General features: G+C 38.3%; 1 protein-coding gene across 2 annotated transcripts; it reads left to right on the top strand.

The window, feature by feature from the left end:
* Window positions 1–209: 209 nt before the first annotated feature.
* LOC117746449 (RNA-binding Raly-like protein) lies at window positions 210–21503 on the top strand. 2 transcript variants are annotated; one of them, XM_034555575.1, is made up of 8 exons: window positions 210–465; window positions 15523–15598; window positions 16739–16786; window positions 17535–17697; window positions 18942–19050; window positions 19240–19397; window positions 20055–20092; window positions 20788–21463. In XM_034555575.1, the coding sequence occupies exons 1-7, from the start codon at window positions 210–212 to the stop codon at window positions 20085–20087; spliced, it is 843 nt and encodes a 280-aa protein (XP_034411466.1). In that variant the 3' UTR covers window positions 20088–20092; window positions 20788–21463. The 2 variants fall into 2 exon arrangements, with proteins under 2 accessions (XP_034411466.1, XP_034411467.1); XM_034555576.1 differs by lacking the exon at window positions 210–465 and adding an exon at window positions 6835–6950 and having other exon boundaries at window positions 17535–17725; window positions 18937–19050; window positions 20788–21503.
* The last annotated feature ends 114 nt before the right edge of the window (window positions 21504–21617 follow it).

The following is a 21617-nucleotide window of genomic DNA, read 5'->3' as shown; positions in this document are numbered from 1 at the left end:
ACTATTTAGTGAGGTTTAAGTGGATTCATAAAAACAAAGTTGTTGTTTTCTCATCCAGTAGAAAGCTGTATCTACAATATGCTTTCAGCTCAGACTGGTGTTCACGTGCCACTGTGTGGCTTTCTGTGAATTACCTGCATAGTCTAACCCTTCTTGCTTTCTGATCAGTGTGTAATGTGTCTCCCAGCAGGCAGTGCTGCAGGACTAGGATGACTGGGAAGACCCAGACCAGCAACGTGACCAACAAGAATGACCCGCGCTCACTCAACTCCCGCGTCTTCATCGGCAACCTCAACACGGCCGTGGTAACCAAGGGCGACATCGAGACCATCTTTGCCAAATACGGCAAGATTGTGGGCTGCTCGGTCCACAAGGGCTTCGCCTTCGTTCAGTACGTCAGCGAGAGGAACGCCAGGGCGGCCGTGGCCCGAGAGAACACCAGGGTCATCGCCGGACAGTCACTAGGTAATGCCGTTCAAATGTTCATCAATGAACTCTAGATTAATATATATATATATATATATATATATATATATATATATATATATATATATATATATATATTAAGAGAGAACTACACTCTCTTCCACATTAAAGCTGGTTGTTCGCCAGTATGTTCAATGGATCCTAATTTGGATTTCCAAAATTACACTATTGCCCCTCAGCATTTTATCATCATTTTTAAAACATCCATATATTAATTTGAACTTTTAAGTATTCAAAGTGGACCAAATAGTTTTTGAAAAGTTAACATTTTCTAGATTCTAACATTTATTTAAATTGTATTTACTAACTATATTTTCAAAATGTAACTTGCCCTGACATATTTCATTGTAAAAGTTATTGAAAAGTAAAATCCTTTATTAAAGTGTTAGAAACACCTATGTTTCATTCTTACGGATGTTCTGTTCAAAACAATGTTATATAATCATTTTACAAAACCTTGCTTATTACAAAACAAAGCACTGTATATAACACACGTAAGAATTATAGGCACATAGGAAACTAGATATATAAAAACAAGAGTCATACAAGTAGTGGTCAATACCAATAATCGGAGCTACTTTCATAAAAACAAGTGCATATAAAAAATGTGTCAATTTGAAACCTTCTGAGACGTTATTTCAAAGTATTATTTCTAATCAATATTGTCTGAAGACCTCAAGCGGCAATATCTGGTTCACTGTGTTTATGGACAACATTTCTGATTTATTTTGATGGCAAGCTTAAATTTGATCAATAAAACCGTGAAAATAATTTTGAAATGAAGAGGTACAACCGGTGTGAAGATGCAAAGATACAGAAAACATTTTCTCGGGTTGAACTCAAACGTACTGAGGGTCAGTCAGACAGCAACAAGGAAATAACATGCAGATCCTGGTCCGCGTAAGTGGATATTCCTTATATTACTTATTGATTAAGTCACAGCCTCCACGGAAGAAAGAAATCCTCCCCGAGCCCTGCTCTTTCATTAAAAATGAATAGGAGCGCTCTGGGATCATGTCTGTAATTCCACCCTGTGTTTGTTCAGACAGTTTCATGCATTTTTGGGCAGTTAAATGAAATATGGCAGTGGTAAAAGTGGAAGCTGAAGTCTCTCAACTATTATTGTATTTTTTTAGAATTTTATCACTGATACTCATTTAGTGAAACTAAACTGACTGGTCTAAGACAACCCAGGTGTTGTCTGGGTAGTTTTGGCAATGTTTATTGGTAATAATAACATTGTACCTTGAAACCTGGTGACATTAGTCAAATTAGACCTGATGGAGCAAATTGGCCATTATAAGCATCCATCTCAGTTTGCAGGCCGAGCTCCTGGTTCAACTTTGACTGACGGTATTTGCCGTAGTTTTGCTCTCACAATTCTCCTGTTTCGATGAAAGATTATTGATCACGTTACAGGTGTGTTGACTTTAAATTGAGATAATCTGGTTGAACTGTTGGTTTGTTTGCAAGCTAAAGCTAAGTAGAAAGAGGAGCCAGATCTGTCTCTAAAATAAATTGGAAGTAAAACTAGATGAATAGGATACAAGTGAAGCCCAAGTTGACATAAGGATAAGAATAATTACATTTTTGGGGGATATATACTTTTTTTGGTTTCTTTTCAAGACTTAGATGAGAAAAACAATACCACTCTCAAGTCTTGATGGAGCTAGTCAGGATGCAATTAGCTTAGCTTAGCATAAAGACTGGAAGCATGGTGAAACAGCTAGCATGTTAAACAATGTAAAGCCCAATTAATACATTGTATGTCATTTCCTGACATGTTAATTTGTGAGCGTTAGAAGGAGTGGTTTACCGATTTTTAAAACCTTTTTCCAGTCTTTATGCTAAGCTAACCACACGAGAGTGCTATTTATCTTCTCATCCAATGAGTTTATAATCCTATCAACTGGCTCCTTTGTTTTGCACATTGCGTGCTTTGTCATTTTTAAGGCAGCATTAAGGTTTTCACATCGGTGTAAATAAAGTGTTACGTTTTAAATGATGGCCAGACATTTGGGTTATGATAGGACCATCGATAAAAATGATGTTCATTTATTGGACCTGATTACTGACTGAAAAACGTTGACACATTTCTAAATACCTTAGTGCTTTATGTCGACACAACCGAAACATTCACCTGGCTGTCAAAACAAATCCACATCTCGTCTGTCTTGTCCTGTCTGCATCCACTTAAAGGAGCTCCTCTCATTGTTATTCACACTGACGAACCACAGCACGGTTATGCATTTCATGAAAAACACGATTTCCTGAGAGAAAGGAAAGAGCTGAGGAGATCTCAAGTGAACATGTGTCTCGTGAACAAAGGCTTCACACAGCAATACAAGTGAAGTATTCCTTTGCATAGCGGCGTATTGCAGCTCCACTGACTGCACTTCAGAGTGAGCCTGTAAACATTGAGCCTCTGTGGACACACACACACACACACACACACACACACACACACACACACACAATACATTCAGTATATTATCAATGCACCACAAGTGTCAGAGGTATACTAAAGGTGCCCACAATAATGTGTCTCTCCGCTTTGGAAATCATCTTTTCTTCCTTTATTCTGCTGCCCCCGTGAAACGTAACCCTTCCATCATCATCTTTTAAACATGAACTTTATATTTGATTAAGGTTTTGAAACTACGCAGCCTGCACAATATATCGTTTTTTTTTATATTTTCTCCTCTTTTATAAAGTTACACGCAGGGAAAAGACTGAAGTGTGAAGGTATGACATGTGACAGGAGGGGTCACAGGGTCAGATTCAAACCTGTAATGTCCTGAGTACACAGTATGCAGCTTGAGTTACTAGAACGTCTCGTGCTCGAGTAGTTTTAATAGCTGCAAGATGCTGAAGCTCAAGCGATTGCTTTACTCAATTTAATTCCTTCGAACATGACTCGAGTGCCGACACAATGACTTTATAGTTCATGAAAATAAAAGTGACATTCAATCACACCGCCGGTTGGCCTCAGACAGCAGCTACTTAGTTCCTGATGAAGATGTCAGCTGGTGATGAAGAGTGCAGGGGAGGGTTTCATTCTGGTTCCACCATCTCAGCAATTCTGCTTTCTGCTTTTGTTGCTATAATCTGGACATAGATGTATTAATACTTTCAGGTTCATTCTTTATAATCTGAGTTTGGTGTGATCATAAATTCTCTTTTTCAAAATGTGGAAGAGCTTTCATGTGTGACTGTTGTCTGGTGGTCTTTGAGCGCCTCTCTGTGGTTGAAAAACACCATAATAAATCCAAGGTATTCTCTGGGCTTTTTTAATAGTGTTCAGGAACTGTAGGTTGCATAAAACTGATCTGCCGTGTGAGGAATTCTTAGAATAAAGGTGGTAAAGCTTGAAAATGAAGAAAAAAACATTGTTTTTGAAATTATTTAGGAAAGGTGTCTTCCGTTCATAATAGTAAACCATCTATTTACAGGTCTGTCTATCAAAACCTCAGTCTAAAAATCTCTATCGTAATTCAAATTGTAATCAAAACATATAAGTAAACTGTATGGTAAGGGAAGACAGTGAGACTTAAACAATAAATGTTACAGTAGTAAGGATATATAAGCAATGCAGACATTACTGTTAAGGAGCAGTGATTTAATTACATCTAGTAGTGAGGTTGCAGATTGCAACTGAACACTTAATACCGCTTCACTCAACACTCCCTTTCCAAGCGTGTCAGAGAGCCACGTTGGCCTACAAACACGAAAAGCTCACTCTAAAGCCAGTGTGTGGTTTGTCCTTACTGGGCTACCATAGTAACATGGTGGTTCGACATACTGAACTCTGTGAAGAGGACACGCCCCCTACGTAGATATGAAGGAGAACATAGCAATTCTTAGTTTCAGGTGATTATACACAAATTAATATTATATTCCATTTCTACCAATAAATTCCCCTAAATCTACACACTGTTCCTTTAAGTATGATACAAAGATGGGACATGTTGGATTGTTAATGTTAACTTGATTATTGAATAATAAACAATACATTCTAATCTAAAAGTGACCATGTTTACTCTAAAATATGGATTCATGCTTCTGTGTACCAGGCAGTTCTTTCAGACTTTCCTGCATGAACACTAGATGGTGCTGAAAGAATATATGTGAGGGCAACGCCACCAAAACAAGGACATCTTATTAAGCCCCTCAGCATGCAAAATTCTTTCCTTTCCTTTCCTGCATCCCGTGCAGAATATACAACCACATTTTCCATTAACATTTTATGCTATGAAAAGTTGCTTTTTAGTGGTTGTCTTTGCTGCTTCCATAGTAATATAAAGCAGCTTGGAAACTGTTGACACATGGACTGTTTTGTATTAAGATACCAATGATTACGTTGCTGCTGCCACTAATGGTGATTACCTGTGTGTCAACATGATCTTGGAATAACCTCGTTGAATAACTCCCAAAAGACCAATTACATAGTTTTTTAAATCCCCACATAATAGAAACCGAGATGCATTTTTTATATTTCTCCAAAGAAGTCAAAGTGAGGACATTGGTCGCTTGATTCAAGCAACTGTCTTTGAAGCCATGAATCCGTCACACTCGGCCTCCATCTTTCATCAGCTTTTAGTTTCTGGTCTTTTCTTAGCGAGAACAAAGAAGCGGGGGGACCATTAAGACATCAGGCTCAGCGTGAGACAGCTGCAAACCCCTTGTCAATGTAATTAAATATTACAATTACAAGGCTTCATCTACAGCAGAGCCCGAGTGCTGCAACAGCTGGGGAATCAGGAGGCAGAGCCCCAGATGCTCTGCTTCTTCAGTCTGTCTCTTAAGTCCACAATCCACTTAAAATTACATTTAAAAGAGAGCGAGAAAGAGATGGGAGAGAGAGAGAGAGAGAGAGAGAGAGAGAGAGAGAGAGAGAGATCACTATAGGAAGCTGATTTGTCATTCCAATGTATTTTTCTGCATGTTTAAAATGGGGAATAAATGCAGGTTGTATTTTATAGGACGAACCTTGAATATCAAACAGGATTCATCTCTTGGTGTGTTTTTTTTGTTAAATGTGTGTTGAATTCTGCGAGTCTGTGAATCATCAAGCAATTTCTAATTATTTAATGTATTTTTTATTATTTTTCAGTCTTTCTTTCTTTTTTGCTTCTGAGCACAATTATTTGTCATTGACAAGCACTTCTTGTATTACTTCTGAATAAACAAATACATATTCTGGATGAAAACAAGATAGTGACTGTGAGCATATGAATATGCATGTATGTATTATACATGACCAGGTATGCATGTGTAGTTGTAAAATTGTATATATGACGTTTATAATATGCATGTGTCTACACAAGTATGTGTCCAGTGGATCCATTCAATATTCACATCTTTATTGGTGCAGTAGCCAATATTTCCTATTAACAATGGGTCCAAATGAGTCATTGTAATTGTAATAATGTAATTATCACTCGACTCTCACTGCCCTCATTGCGTCATTCTCCTGCACCAAGTTAATAACGGGCTGGTGAGTGGAACATTTAGCAGCTAAAGAGCCAGATATTTCCCTCTGAAGTTTGTGGAGCGCTGAAAGATAAATATTGAAAATATATTGTAATTAATAATGAACATTTGTGCTTACGTGATAATGTAAAATAAGACATTTTACATTTTAAGACGTTTCCATCATGATAACTTGTGATAGCGATTTCCACTACTGGACATCTAAGAGACCAAACAATGAATTGAGAAGGTAGATTAATTGATAACCATGGTAATTGTTAGTTGCAGCCATCTACACGTGATGGGTATTTTACAGGCTGATTCCAGTATGTTAGACAATATGCTTGAGTACTCTAAGGCCAGTAAGTTTCTGTATTTCCAACAAAATTGATAGGTCACTGAACAAATGAATCCAGTAAATTGAAACTATATTTTCCAAGACCTTTTTTTATAATTTTCTTGTGAGTGGGTTGGTGGGTGCCTTGTTTGTTGGGGATCTTGGCCACGGTCTTATACAAAAATAAACAATATATTGTAGAGTAGTAGAGTAGTTTCATGATATGTTTCCTTATTCTCTTCCTTCACTTTAAATTGCTTCTTTCCAGTCGCATACATTTCGCATTTAAGGGGAGAGAGGGACTTTTTGGGAGTAAAATAGTCTGAAAGTATCACCCATCATACTAAACGTGTTCCAATTTCCTCACTTCTCAATCAGTGCTTCACAGAGACCCAAACAACACGCGATTATTAATTCAACTCCTGTCTTTGGAGGAGAGATAGCAGTATTTTGAGGCGTTAGCTCCCCCTGGAATAGTTCGACTAATGGTTTGGTCCGAAGCGGCTCCGCTGTGAGTCTGAAGGTGCACGCGCAGTCTGGCTTGTTTTAGGGAGAGAAAAGGAAGCAAAAGTCTACCGACCGCAGCAGAGACGTCACCCGTGTTTTCCCCGTTTTGACTTGGCCATGTACAAAGGCAGGCGTCGCAACCTGAGATGTAAGTATGAGGCGTCAATCCCTCGCGAAAGAAGGAGTTTTAATTAAATGTGCTGAAGTCAATGTTGAAATATTGTACCAATTTGAGGTACTACTTGTACTTTACTTGAGTATGTCCATTATATCTTAGAGGGGTGTATTGCCATTTTTACATATACAGATATAACGTTAGATACTTATCAGATCAATATTCAAAACATATGATCAATTAATTAAATAGGTATTTTTTAATAACATTTGGATGCTGCTTAGATGGTGATGAATCAAGAACATTATTCAAATGATAAAGGTAAAACGTTGAGTGGAGCTATTGTGCCTTATTAGTAGTTTTACTTTGGATACTTTAAGTATAACTTGCTTCTTGTACCCTTCTCATGTATTTTTACTTGTGTAATATTTTGAATGCAGCACGGTATTGTGGTATTAATTTTACTTCAAGAGATCAGAGTACTTCTTCCTCCACTGCCTGTTCATTCCGTGCTATTAATTATAAATTGTTAAAACACATTAACTGTGTGCAGGCTTCTTTGCAGTGTTTTCATGATTGAAATCTCCATCTCCGCCTTTCTGTTGCTCAGTATGTGTCAGCATTGTTGTGTACATTTCAAAATCATATGTAAGTAATCCTTATTTCATGTTAAAATGCATTGTTAAATATTGCATTGTATAGCTTTAATAATGAATGGTAATTAAAGCATAGGGACTGATGCAAATCACACTGGATAAACGATGCCATGGCTAATAAGCTAATCTTTCACCAATTCAGACAACATCCATTCTTTTCATCTGGTTTTTGGCAGGAATTGTGTGAAATAAAAAATAATTCTCAGTAATTTGATCACAGGCAGGAGATTGCTGCACAAGGCGCGTAACATTCATTTGAATCCATTTGATTAATGCAGACTAAAATATTAGAGTGGTGGTGTTGGGATGTTCAGTGTGTGTGTTCAGTGCAGAAGTGCCTTTGAGCAAAGCACTGGAGCTGCAGTGGTTGGTTGCACATGGCAGCTCCAGGTGAGCTGTGCACATGTGTACATAAGAATGATGGAGATATATTTCTGCACTGTTGGCAGATCTGCGGTTAAATTAATAATTAATATCTTTATATAGATTTACTGATTCATGATCAGAATACATTATTTATACAACCTGTGTGTTTTGCATGTAACCTTTTATTAATATTTATTTATATATATAAAGTCAGGGATGCAATAATATTTTTTTTGTATTATCGAGAGGCCTTATTCATTTTGAAACAAATGCACATAGAGTTCTGCATGGATTATTTTTTGAGGCCAACCCCGACGTTAACATCAGCTGGTTCTAAAGGGTGGCAAACAAATGTTTATGATACTGAAACGTTTTGTTCAGCATGATAATCGTCAGAACTGAACACCACTTTTATGAATGTGCTTTTTTTTAAGCGTGAATACAATCCGCAGAAGAAAAAAATTACGTTAGGTTAAAGATGAACAACACCGCGGTCACATGAGCGTGAGTATACACAACGAGGCAGACCAACCAGTCGGTTTGAAGGTTTAGTGGTCTCATTTATTCACTTGGTAGCTGCCTTTTTTAAGACGTAAAGACTTCAACATTTACGATGTGTTTTATATCGTAGAACAAAAAGTGAACATGTCCTCAGCTTGAGTCAACCAGACCTTATTTCAGGGATCTAAACCCATCGCCTGAAAGACGAGGGGACCGAAGTGCTGACTGCTTTTAGGGCTCATTCCTGCTACACTCGATCAGGACCCTGAAACTAATACAGCAAAATGGAATTCAGCCATCATTCATTTCTATTGTTTACTCCTCTTCCTACTGTGGCATGACAAAATGGCTCCCTGGAACAAAGGCCAATTATTTTCCACAATTAATAAATCAATCATTTGATGAATAAAATGTGAGAAAATGGAAAGCATCCCTTGCGATTTCTTATGCTTGTTTTGTCTGACCAACTTTCTCAAGTCTAATTTTCCACCCCATAAGACAAACTATTGAATTCATCTGAACATTAGAGAAGCTGAACTGTTTGACACATTGCCATTCAAAAATTGCTAAATCAGTAATTACCAACCTTTTGCAATGGCTTACGATCCCTTATAGTAAAGCAATGGATTTTGTGACCAGCCCAACAAATGAATAATTTATTTGGCACTTATTTCATTTGAGTAATCTTTAAAAGGTCTGAAATTTAAGAAAGAAAAGATTGGAGGAGCATCTGATAAACCGAATTTTGAGTAGCAGGAACTTGTTTTCTCTTCTTTTTCTAACCCGTTAAACCTTTTGTGATTCCTCGTGTGTATGTGTGTATTCATTTTCTGTTGGTCAACTAAATGGTTAATCCCCTAATCGTTTAATTCCACCGATGTCCAAACACGTATGCTGCTCAGTGTTTCAACAGTCAAACCCTGGACGGGGAGGCCAAGTTTCAGAGCAGATGTACGAGTAGTTTCAAGCAGCTGCCTGTTGGTTTCCAGCTGCTTACACAGATTCACCAGCGTGTGGCGAGGCAGAAATGATGCACCAGCTCCGGGGCTTAGAATGATTAAAAGCGTTGCACTTAAGAGACATAGTTGCATCAAAAGGAGGAAAAGTGTATTAACCGCTCAGGAGATGAAAGACTAAATTATCTTTACCTCCAGGCTACGGCAATATACTCGTTATGATTTAATACAAAAATCAACATATGACGAAGTTGAGATGTACCACAGGCGTGAACACATTTTACCTTCTCTACTGCTCCGCTAAAGAAAATTCACACTAATTCTTGTATTCCCAATGCGATATATTGAGCAACAGTCAACCCGAACATGTAGCAGCCACACGTCAGGCTCTCCTAAATGGACCACAGCTCAGCAGGTCTAATGAAATTAATTTAATTAGATCCTCAGGAGCTCAGGGACTGGCTGCCAAATGTATGGGCTGCCAACTAACTATTTTGCTTTAAGAGGGCGAAAGAGCAAAGTACAAGGAATTAATTAAGGAAGGATAGCAATTAATTTACGTGTCACCTTCCAATTATAACACAAACTGGTAAAGCTTCTAGATCCTGATTGGTGGAATCAGTCGTGACGTAACTCACTCTCAGGGCATGTAGCTCATAGCTATCTGCAGTTTATACAAGATCAGTGAGAACTTTAACTCACGATATCTCAAGTACATTTTGACGAGCCTAAATATAAGTTTATTTTAGATTTCTGTAATAACATTCTTACAAGTAAGAACTGTGGAATTGTGTTACGCATTTAAAGATGTCATAATTCCTCAAGTAGTGGACAGAGGTTTTCTTACCTTAACTGAGGACACCAGGACTTCATTTGAAGCATGCTTTCATTAGATTAGTGAATAGAGAGGTGAAGTCGCACTCATGGGACCTTATTTCGGGAAAAATATGTACGGTAGTCAATAGCGAGTGAATTGTGCCACGAATTACACACAAGATGGTTGTTAATTTAAAAGATATGTTTCTGTGTTTCGTACCTGGGTGTACGGTTCTTGCTTGTTCATTTGCTTCCCAGCTGATAAAAAGAGTCGCTGGATAAAAGACATCAGGTAGGATAACGTTACATTTGTGCATGGAAATAGCTACTTAGCTAGCTAGATCGGGTTCACACTTTACAAACTCTGACTTTCTTGACTTATTACCTTTTGAACTGACAATACAACTGACAACTGTGTGACATAATAAAACAATATTTGTCTTTTGCTGGTGACTACTGTACTTATCTTTTATTCTGAATTAGGTCCCATTGGGGGACACCAGAAGGGGCAAGACTTCGGCTCTCTATTTGGTCATATTTTAGTAAGAAGTGTCCTTCTTTTCTGATTCTCTGCTCTGTTACTTTTTTCTTATTGCATTGTGCTGTTAACGCAAACTCACCACTTCTGTGCATCTTTGTCATAAGAAGGCTTTTTATCGTGAAACGTTTTTAGGGTTCTCCATTTGTCTTTTGGAGCATATACGTTACTGCACAATATAGAAAATAAGGCTGTAACACGCAGACACTGAGTGTTATGTTGTGGCTAATCCGTTTTGGTTTGATAAAATCATCTTAATTTATGCCGAATTCATGGCAGATTAGCCAAAATAGTCAAGAACTAAACAGTGCAAGGAATGAATTTGGACATTTATCTGAAATCTGATTCTCAGTTTGCTCTGTCATTGACGTATCCATCTTTGTGTATGTTGATCTAGACTATCCACAATTACATTAATTGTTTCTGCAAATACACTGTAACTAATCTCAATTAAAATACAATATGCAATGGCATTCTGAACAGTAAGAACGATATTTCAAGACGATGTGAACAGAAGGTCATTACGTCCACATACACACGTTAATGCAGACACACTGTGTGTGAGAGTGCGTGTGTGTGTGTGTGTGCGTGTCTACCCAGAAACACACTCACAGTGTGTACTTCCTCACCCTGTCACTCACCCTGCCCTGCTTGAGGAAACACTCTCGCAGGTGTAATGAAAAACCAAAACTGCCTGTGCCCTTGAGCCGAGCTAAGAGATTGTTCAAGTCTTCCCTGTCAGATTTACGGGGCGCGAAAACGCAGCGCTGTCATGCAGGATGTCTCTTAGTCGCTCATTTGTATTCACACAGGTGCCTGGACAATCTCTTAATCAAATACTGCTCACCTGCTCCCGTGTAACAGCATAGATGGAGATTGTTCTGTGCTAGGAGTGATGCTCTGCCTGCCAAAGATTGTGTTTTAGTATTAGTGGAGGGAGGTAATCTATTCTTGTCTTAGGCATTATAACCACATCGCTTACCTTTTCTGTCTTAATTGGACAGAGAGTAGGCTATAGTTTAACATGGACGACCACGGCCTTCCCAACTATCCCTATTACCAAAGTTAAAAGTTACTTGGCCCAGTCTCTTCAAATGTATTTTTACCCATGTGAATAATCCCAGTGAAAAATTGCTAGAACACTATAGTTCAGCTGCACGAGGGCTAAACTGTTATTTTGCTGCGTTTTCCTTTTTAAACTATAAGCTCATCCCTGTGGACTAATTCAAAGTTTTGTCTGCGCTTGTCCGGTTATAATGACTCGTCCACGTCTCCAGAGACAAAGAGCTCAAGGGCAAGCTGAGCCGACTCTATTTATAACAAAAAAAAGATACTCAAAGGTAATTTAACACTGTGTCATTAATATGAATGAAACCAAATGGAGTCAGAGGTGCCCTGAGGTGGTGATGATTGTATTCTTAAAGGATCCAGAGTGGATGGATAAAACTGTTACTGAACTCAGCCACATCTTTACCAGAGGAGACACTCAATTAAAAGCCGATCTGGTAAAGCCCACGATTTAAGACTTTCATCTTGAACAAGATGAGGGGAGGCGGTATGAAAACACCCCTTTGACCTCTCTGGTCTTTTGAGTGTGTGTTTTGCAAACTAAACCTCTTACTGTGAAAATCTGTAACATAATAAGGCAAGTACAATCTCTGTAAATCTCATCCCTGGACCAATATATTCTCAAAGGATTTCGATTTCTGTTAATGCTTTCTTGGTCCCAAAACGTTTTTTTTTGTCAATCACAGTAAACCCGCCCTAAATCATACTCCTAAATGTATTGAAGAAGACTTGATAGCGATTGAGACCATAAACTCAAAGATGAAGATGCCTTGTTTCCATTCCAAGTGGTACATACACAATTCAGACAGATTTTTATTTGCTTTACCCAACATGATACTTTCCACTGATAATTATTTTGATATTAAGTTATTCTATACTTAAACATACATAAACCCACTCTGAGGATTGGTCCCTTTTCATAGTGTGTTTTCAGTTAATTTGAGTTAACTAACATTTTGGTTGCCTAAAAGGTCTTATTCAGCATTGGGTTGTACTCTCTCGGGTCACTTCAGGTTGCACAAAAAACAAAGTTGGTTACGGCCAAAATGCTGAACTCAAGGCTTCAAAATGGTAATCCACAAACCAATGAGTGACAATGATACAGTCTCTTCCTTTTCAACATTAAAAGCCCGACGAGTCGACAGGTTGACGAGGTTGGTGTTATTTTCAGTACTTTTTTAAATTTGTCTCTGTTGCTTTTGTGCAGCGTCCAACTTACTCATAATGGCTTCAGCAGAAAGCAACTTTTATTTTCCACCTCAATGTGATGCTGCATACAGTTTACAGTATAAATCGAGTCCCTACTGGCTATTGCTTAGCAACACGGCCTCTATATCCTCCATCTCCAGGCTCAACATTTTAATAGATACACATACAATCAAGTCCGTCAGTCACACACAAGCTCACACACATTTGTTTCATTTTTGTATATGATTAATATAATGACTGTAATCAATCAGAGGCTCAGTGTGTGTCTGTCGTGGGTGTGCAGGGTTGGCGGTGTTCGTTTAGAGAGTGCTTTTTAGTGCTTCGCTCTCTTTAACGACCCCAGCAGGGGACTAGAGAAAGGAGAGCACACTCAACGATGTGAACCATTTCTCACGTCTTCCTGGAGCCTAATGATAATGATACAGACGTCCCTGTGCACCGGAGAGCGGCTGATACATCCCAGATTCATTAGTCCATTAGGGAGAGAGAGGAGGGAATATAGAGAAAGAGAGGGGAAGGGAAAGTCTGGGCTCCAAACAAAGCTGTGTGTGTGTGTGTGTGTGTGTGTGTGTGTGTGTGTGTGTGTGTGTGTGTGTGTGTGTGCGTCTTGCATTCTTTAAATTCAGAAGATTGGTGCATTAACAATGCAGCGGGAGATTTCATTATAATCTTTGGGGGGGTAAAGAAGATGCCAAGACTGTAACACTTTCTATGAAGTGGCTCGCCTTCAGCTCCTGTCATGAAAGTTGCTGCTGCATGATCCCCAAAGCAGTTGATGCAAAGCTGAGTTTTATCTGTGAAGTTTTTTGAAGCTGTCAAGGGTAACTCATCCCATCAGACAAGGGTCTGCCGTGCTTTGTCGGTGTGTGCCTCTGTTTGTGCGCGGGGGAAGTGTTTGATGTTTGTTTGTGTTTTTTGTGTATGACCTTGAGTGGCACTCAAGGCTGATTGAACTGAGTTTGAGCAGGAGCCGACAGACTAAACGCAGCGATAGCGGCCTGCTTTAGCAGGAGGGCTGTCGGCAGCTAGAAGGGTCTGTCAATCATGACCCGCCATGTGGTGAAGAGTCATGGTAGTCTGCTAATGCATTTGAAGGGTATTTCATTGTTTACCCGTTTTTTTTTTAAGGAACTTTTATTTTTATTTATTTTACCAAAACTGTCACTTGCAGTCCTTTCTTACACAATCGATGTCTCGTCTGTCTCAAGGCACTTCAAACCCTTAAAAAGTTTCCAGCCTCTTCACCTGGTTAATCTCATCACACGGATTCCGACAGGCACAACCCTCTCGGACAGCTTCAGGGCTCCAACTAACAAATACGTTTAATAAAGATATTATAAAAATAAAGATGTGTAATAGTTTATTACTAAAACACTAATCTGTATGCTAAATATAAGCTCAGCATTAGACAGGAAGCAGACAGATTAAGTCTTATAAAGAGATGATGCCATGTCTTGCATTGTTTAAAAGGAAAAGTCTTACAACATTGACTGAGTCTGCAGGGCTTCAATGCAAAGATTCAGCCTTGAGTTGAGGAATGACCAAATTAAATCTATTTCTCCAAGATAATGTAAGAGGTTACCAGAGAAGTGAAATTTAGAAGACAGTGAGAATTAAGTCTGCCTGATGTTTCTGAGAAGTGATTCAGGGGGAATCAGCCCTTGAGGGATTGTCAGCGACTCTCTTTCTCTAATCTTTTTCTCTCCGCCTCTAATTAACGGTGTTCATTGTCTCTTAAAGTTTTGATACTGATGTTTTCACTTCAAAATGGATAATGTTATTTTCCACTTGCCTTTCTGTCGTCAAAAAAACATTGAAAAATGTGTGGTGGTCAAGCTCTAAACAAGATTGTTATTAGTGTCTGAAAAGATAAGATACAGATTTTGATTGACTGTAGGCAGATTACATGGTATGGAGTACAAACATATAAAACACAAAATGGTACAGCTAATCCATATTTTCATTAGAGATTAATTTTGCACGGATTATCTTTATTAATCAATATAAGAAATGTATCCTTTTTTCTGTAACATGTCAGAAATTACGGGGAAAGGCTCATTACTGCAGAACATGCTGCAGTTTTGAATATTGTGTGTATTTTCGTTCACAAGCCCCTCCAAAAATGTGAACGCACGGTTGAATAATAATATCTAAACAATAGGATCCCTGCACTTTCATGCTCGGGCCCTTATCACATTTTGGAGATATGGGATAATGACCTGTTGACGTGTACTTGTACCCTGCAAGCATTTCACAAGCGACAGTATTATCATTAATATCGTTAACATACATTTTTAATTGTGTTACATTTAAACAGCTTGGAAGCTCATCAATTTGTTACATGTTAAATTTATTACAACACATGCAAATACACAATAGACAAAACAATGCAGGTTTATAGGTGTTAAAAACATTCATTCTACCCTCTTATTTTTCTGTGTATTATAAGGCGCTACTGTGTCATGTCATGACATCGATTCTCATTTGGTTTGCAGATATCAACATGGCAGGAGAGCCAAAACCATACAGGCCTAAGATGGGCTCCAAGAGGCCTTTGTCGTCCCTCTACAGGTCTGTGGGAAACATGTGTCTTATTTTGCTGTTCGGCTATTGCTTCGCTGACCTACTTTTCCTTCCTTAGCTATATTCTGCTGTATGGTCGGGTACTTCAGCAGGAACAGACAATTTCCTAACTTGCAGTGTCTGTTATTACACATTCACTCATTCTTGACATTTTAGTGTCCTGTTGGAGGCAAAGAGAAACACATGCACAGGAATTGACAAAAAAAAAGTACAAAATGGCTGATCATTTGGGCTTTTAAAGGAATTTTGGTGAAATAGCTTATTCGTTTTCTTGCTGTGTTAAATGAGATAACTGATTCATGGCTAAATATGAAGCTGGAGATGTTAAGCTTAGCATTAGACAGGAAATGGATGGATTTTGTTAAAATGCCAGGTTAGCCGTGTGCTCCTACCTGCACCTCTAAAGTTAATTAACGCTAATTAACATGTTTCATCATGTCTTGTTTATTTAAGCCGTACGTAAACTGTGTTAACATTATATTGTTCTGGCTTTATGTGAAGTTTTGTGCCAGAGAAATGACTTCTTCAATTCTGAGTCAGTCTAGCTGTTTCCCCCTATTCTCAGTCTTTATGCTAAGCTAAGCTAATCAGCTGTTGGCTGCTGTATATTTGTACATTTTGAGAAATACACTTAATTGTTTTCTGGCAGAATTAGAAGAGAGTAGTGACTCATGTAATGTAAATGTGAAACTACACTCAGCAGCTTGTGAACTTAGTTAAGCACAAAGACTGGAAACTAGCCTGACTCCGTCTTAAGGTAAACACAATTTACCAGCCACTTTAAAGCTAATATCTTGTTTACTATATCTGTGGAGAAACGGAAGTGTAAAAATGACATTTTAGCAGACGGTTAGCTTAACGTAGCATAAAGACTGTTCTTGCTCTCAGCTGAAGAATAAATATAAAAAAGGAAACACTGAACTCACGTTGGTATCCTACATATATTTTTATTGTAATAGAGCATGCTTGTTATCAATAACTAACCAACCATCAAACTGATACTGATATTTAATGACATTCAGGAGGCTAGCGTTATCCAGGTCTCTCGATAATGTTTACTATTATTTTCCGTCGGTGACGCTAATCGCCAAATCCTTGAAACTTAAAAACTCTGTTTTATCTTCACAGTGGCTATGAGTTTGACTATGACTACTACAGAGACGATTTCTACAGCAGGTATGTAAAAAGGTGTATCTGATGGTAAATATCAGCGCAGTTTGGCTGAATGGTCACTTTCCTTCCCACATAGTTTTTCTAATCCTCCTGGTATTTTACCCTTCACTGTTTAGCCTCCTTTCTCCTCTTTTCAGAAACGACTACTTAGATAGAGATGAGTTTTGAACCGAATAGTCCCATTTCCAATCAAAGGCAAAGTAATACATTATCATAGGCATAATGAATGTCATATTGGGGAGGTTTTTATTCCTTTCTGTTGCTAATGATGCTTTTATCCGCATAGGCGAGTACTGAATGTCAGATGGTCCCCAGGCTGGTCATTTGTGCTGGCAAGGCAGAGAATGTATCTTCCTGACATTTTCATTGGCTTGTTTACTTCCTCTTCGCAATACCCCTGATGAGAGTTGAATCCTTCAGCTTTGAGTCATTATTGCTATTTTTGCAATTTAATGTGTCGTAGGCAAGTGGGAACAAGATTTGATTGAATGTCCGCGACGTTCAATATGTACCTCCATCATTCAAACATCTTTTGCAGCATGTCTTTTAGGGGCTTTGTAAGTGTTTCTTGTTGCTGGAGAAACAACATCTAGACAACATGGGAGCACACTTTGCTGTTCAAATGGCCATAATTAATCCAGAAATGCTTCTCCTTGCATTTAAAAAGATTAGTTTATCTGCACTGTAATTTCTTTTGTAACATTTATATTGTTTGAAGATTGCTGCAACTTTATTTGTCATGTGTCTTCAGACTCTTTGAGTACCACGGTCGCGTCGTGCCCCCGACCCGTGCTGTGATCCCCATCAAACGTTCGCGGCTAGTCGTCCCGTCCACACGCAGAGCCAAATCCTCCTTTCCTGTCGGGGCCTGTTCCTCCTCCTCCTCCTCCTCTTCCTCCTCCCGAGCGCTCAATGCCGGCTCTTCCATCGCAGTCCCTAAACGTATGTTCTCTTTGTCACTTTTTCCGAGCCGTTGCTCAAGTTTATTACAATTTAGGTCTTTCTGTTTTGTCCTTTCCATGTTTTGATAAGAGTGTACTCACCAAAGTGATTCTTGAGATCTAAACACTTTGAAAAAGTGTTTAGACTCTGACTCTGACATCTGATTATTATGTTTTGAATTATGTCTTTTAACATATAAGAAAATAGGAGGAAAACCCCATCACAGAGTATATCCTGACCCTGTCGTTCTCCTCTGCTCCATGCAGCATTTCCGAGTCCTTTAGATCATTGTTTAGCTGCACAGCTATTTTAGTTCACTTTCACTGCTCTCGGAGGATCATTTTTAGTCGTAGCAGGCAGCTGTTTTTAGCAAAAAGGCTCTGAAAACCCACAGTACACTACCTGCTCTGCACCAAATGGCGGCTCCTGGTCATAGTGGAGCATTTTGCAGCTAAAGAAGAGAGAGATTGTAAAACAGTTGGCAACATTGATCATGTGTGTCTGTAAAGCTGCAGTCGCTTAGCTTAGCTTAGCACAAAGACTGAAAACGGGGGGCCAGCCTGACTGTCTCTTGGTAACTAAATGGACCGACCAGCAGCTACAAAAGTGAATGAGCATATAAAAAAAAAAAAACTAAGTACACTGTGATTCGTGTTAATTAATATCTACTAAATAAATATAATAATAACAATAAAAAAGACTGTGGAGTTTTTAATTACATTGAGCTGAATTCAAGAAATGTTGTGTATTTATTAATTACATTTGAATTAATTTTGTTTGAATTCAATCAGCTGTGAATCACTCAGGAAATTGATGAATTTTACTCATTTGGAGGACTTTTTTTTTTTTTTAAATCAACTTATTTGAAGTTGGTGAAGATTGTTATTATTACTGATAAGAATGAAAAATAAGATCCAGATTGTATGAATGCTTAATTTTCTTTTAATTGTTCAACAGTTGCCTTTGCACTGCTCGTAATCTCAATCTATACTAATCAGTATTCTCCTCATAATGCAACGCCGAAGAATATATAATTAACTTTGGTATCCATTCGAACGCTCTTTCACGATTGTGCCTCAGCTACAATTCTGGCAACAAAGTTGGCTGCTGAAATGTTTTTGAGCAGCGCAGTAGCTGTTGTAACCGTGTCTATCTGGTCGTCAAACATCACATTAATTATGCTTTTTAACTTTATTAATGCATGCTCACAGTGAAGACAGACCAGCTCCTAACAATCAAGAAGGAGCTGTCACAGATCAAGACCAAGATCGACTCACTGCTTGGAAGGCTGGAGAGGATTGAGAGGCAACATCGCTCTGACGGAGGTGAGAGTCGACAGAGGGGAGTCCGCTGGAGGAGCGTGCATATGTAGATGTGGAAATGAAAGACGCACACGAAGTGAAACAAAAAAATACTAAAGCTTTATAGAGTAGCTTGTCTGAAAGAAATCATTCTATTTGTAAAAATAGGATGTACTGCGCTCTGATGTTAACTGAAAGACTCTCATTTTGTAGACATGCAGAGGAAACAAGAGGAGATGTGTGAGCGTCTCCATGGTGATGCAGCAGACCACTCGGGTGGAGAGGAGGCGGAGGGGACCGCCGAGGTTGAAGCAGGAGAAATGACGGACGGCTGTGAAGATGACTTTGAAGACGAAGGCACCAGCGACATGGTGAGCAGGTCAAGTAGACGTTTACGGTCTCAATAGGAGTGAAAAATAAGATTTTTTCTTGCAACTTAATGAAAAGAAATCTAAAGCCTGAGCTGTTAATCAATGGCTGAATAGCCTCTCAAGTTGTCTGGCCAAGGAAAAACTGACGTATGCTCATAAAAGCATTCCAAAAATATATAATGTTATGCACCACCTGGAAACCAAGTTACTAACCCAACTCTGTAAAGTCTGATGAAGAAATGTAGCTGAATGTATGATGTATGCATGTATCATAATGAATGTATGAATGTATGAATGTATCATAATGAACTTAGTTTTTCTTAATGTTTCCTCTTTCTGTGTTTCTATATATCTTTGTGTCCGTTTTATTGTGGGAAAAATATGAAAACTGATCAATGTATTGCAGCAAAATAAACTAACTCTTTAGTTGTGTTTTTTACGTGTGTGTTTTACTTTAAAAGCCGTTTTAAATACTTTTATTCTGATATGTTGCTATTGGTACCTCATCAAAAAGCCTTTTATGTGACATAATAAACAGTACACACAAATTAATTGTTTCATTTAAAATTATTGGAAATTGAAGAAGGGCAAGTTATAAGAATGGATGTTTATCTCACTGATATCTCTATTGGTGTTTTTTTTTTCTTTTAATCGCAGATAGAGAACCACATATCGGACATTGACAACTGAGTAAGGTCAGTGTTTAATCTCTGCTTAAAAGGGAATACTTCTTTATTTATATGGCATTTGATTTTGTGAATAGACTTTTAACACTGTATGGACCACAGAACCCGTTTTCAGTGCCAAGCCACTTGTAATCAGCAGCAGCAACGATGCTGAATGAAGATTTTCGGCTTATTTTCCACTTTGAAGCAGAGTGAGAAACGCTGCTCACTCCGTCTTCTAAATGGCCTGTCATTCTCTCCGTCTGGGTGCGTAAGGCAAAGACGGCTTCTCTGCAGTCATCACTGATGACTGTCTGAACAGCCGCAGAGATACGACTCCGTCTCAGCCGCACTTTCTGTCAGACGACATCTAAATCCCCTGATTTTCTTTATATGAACAAATAGCTTTGAGATTTAATTTGCCTCTCGGCTGACATTTCCTCCCTGCTGTCCTCATGTGCCCGATAACAGAAATCCTATTCAGTCACTCGGAACATGATGGATCGTTAAGATGATAGCATAATGAGCTGTCCTCAGGTGGATATCTCAGTGGTTGCAGGTAACATCAAAAGCATTAGTTTATTTTAATGTTGATCGCAGCCCCTACCCCGCCTCTGTTTTTCATCTTGCAGATAATGTAGCCGTCTTTTCTACATAGGTTTAATATGAAAGTATATCATATTATTATGCAATATCACTGCTGTCTGTCTTGTGTTTTATTCAAGTTGGGGGAAAAGGGAGCCAACAGTACAAGAAGAGGGGATAACGGATGCCAGCAAAACCTTCTTGATCAAGAAGGTGTATTTTAAATTTAAGTAAAGCGATGACGGTAGTGACTGAAAGCAGAGAAGAGTTTTTCAAACTTGCTTTTTTGCTTGTTTGCTTCATTAAAACATGGCACTCCTGATGTGTACTTCATCTAAATGCTGTTTATTAATATTCTCCAGATGACTGCAAGATCACCTGCAAAGAGCAATCTATAAATCCCTTTCTGGAAAGTAAGGACAATATATTGTGTTGCTAATATATTATGGTCTGTATTGTGCATACAAATACAGTTACGTTATCAATCAGATGAACCATGAAATGCACTCTTTTGTTGTAATGTTTGTTCTGTTTCTGTGCATTAAAAACTGATGGCAGAGAGAAATCCTGATAAGTATGTGATTTTGCTTTATTTGTACATTTAACTGAAATGTAATTTATTCATAATGTCTCAACACAGTGTTGTATGCATATCATGTTTGTCATTTGTAATACATAAGATGCATTTTGAATTATGTTTACTTTCTGTTTATGGTTGACAAAAAAGTTACAGCATGTTAAAAAATTATTATTATTATGGATCATTTGTATTCATTGTGTCTGTTGTACAGTTATGGATTATAGCATTTTTGGAAATAAACCCATTCCTCCCAAAAACATAAAAAAACAGCCTGCTAGAGAGTTGTGGCTTATATTTCTACAAACAATCTGGGAGGGGAAATGCACATTTAGTTTCTGTGTGGGTTTTCTGCTCTGTAAGAAATATATATACTTTTACATTCTGCTTGAA

The sequence above is a fragment of the Cyclopterus lumpus genome, chromosome 17 (assembly GCF_009769545.1).
Source record: "Cyclopterus lumpus isolate fCycLum1 chromosome 17, fCycLum1.pri, whole genome shotgun sequence".
NCBI lineage: Eukaryota > Metazoa > Chordata > Actinopteri > Perciformes > Cyclopteridae > Cyclopterus > Cyclopterus lumpus.
The sequence above is the reverse complement of the archived record's forward strand: the minus strand, read 5'-3'. Positions and strand labels throughout refer to the sequence as shown.

What these genes read in the sequence shown, in the direction of transcription:
- LOC117746449 (XM_034555575.1), top strand. Translation starts at nt 210, where the DNA reads ATGACTGGGAAGACCCAGACCAGCAACGTGACCAACAAGAATGACCCG. An exon ending in CCTTTGTCGTCCCTCTACAG is followed by an intron (nt 15,599 to 16,738) that starts GTCTGTGGGAAA and finishes TTATCTTCACAG; the next exon opens with TGGCTATGAGTTTGACTATG. An exon ending in GCAACATCGCTCTGACGGAG is followed by an intron (nt 19,051 to 19,239) that starts GTGAGAGTCGAC and finishes CTCATTTTGTAG; the next exon opens with ACATGCAGAGGAAACAAGAG.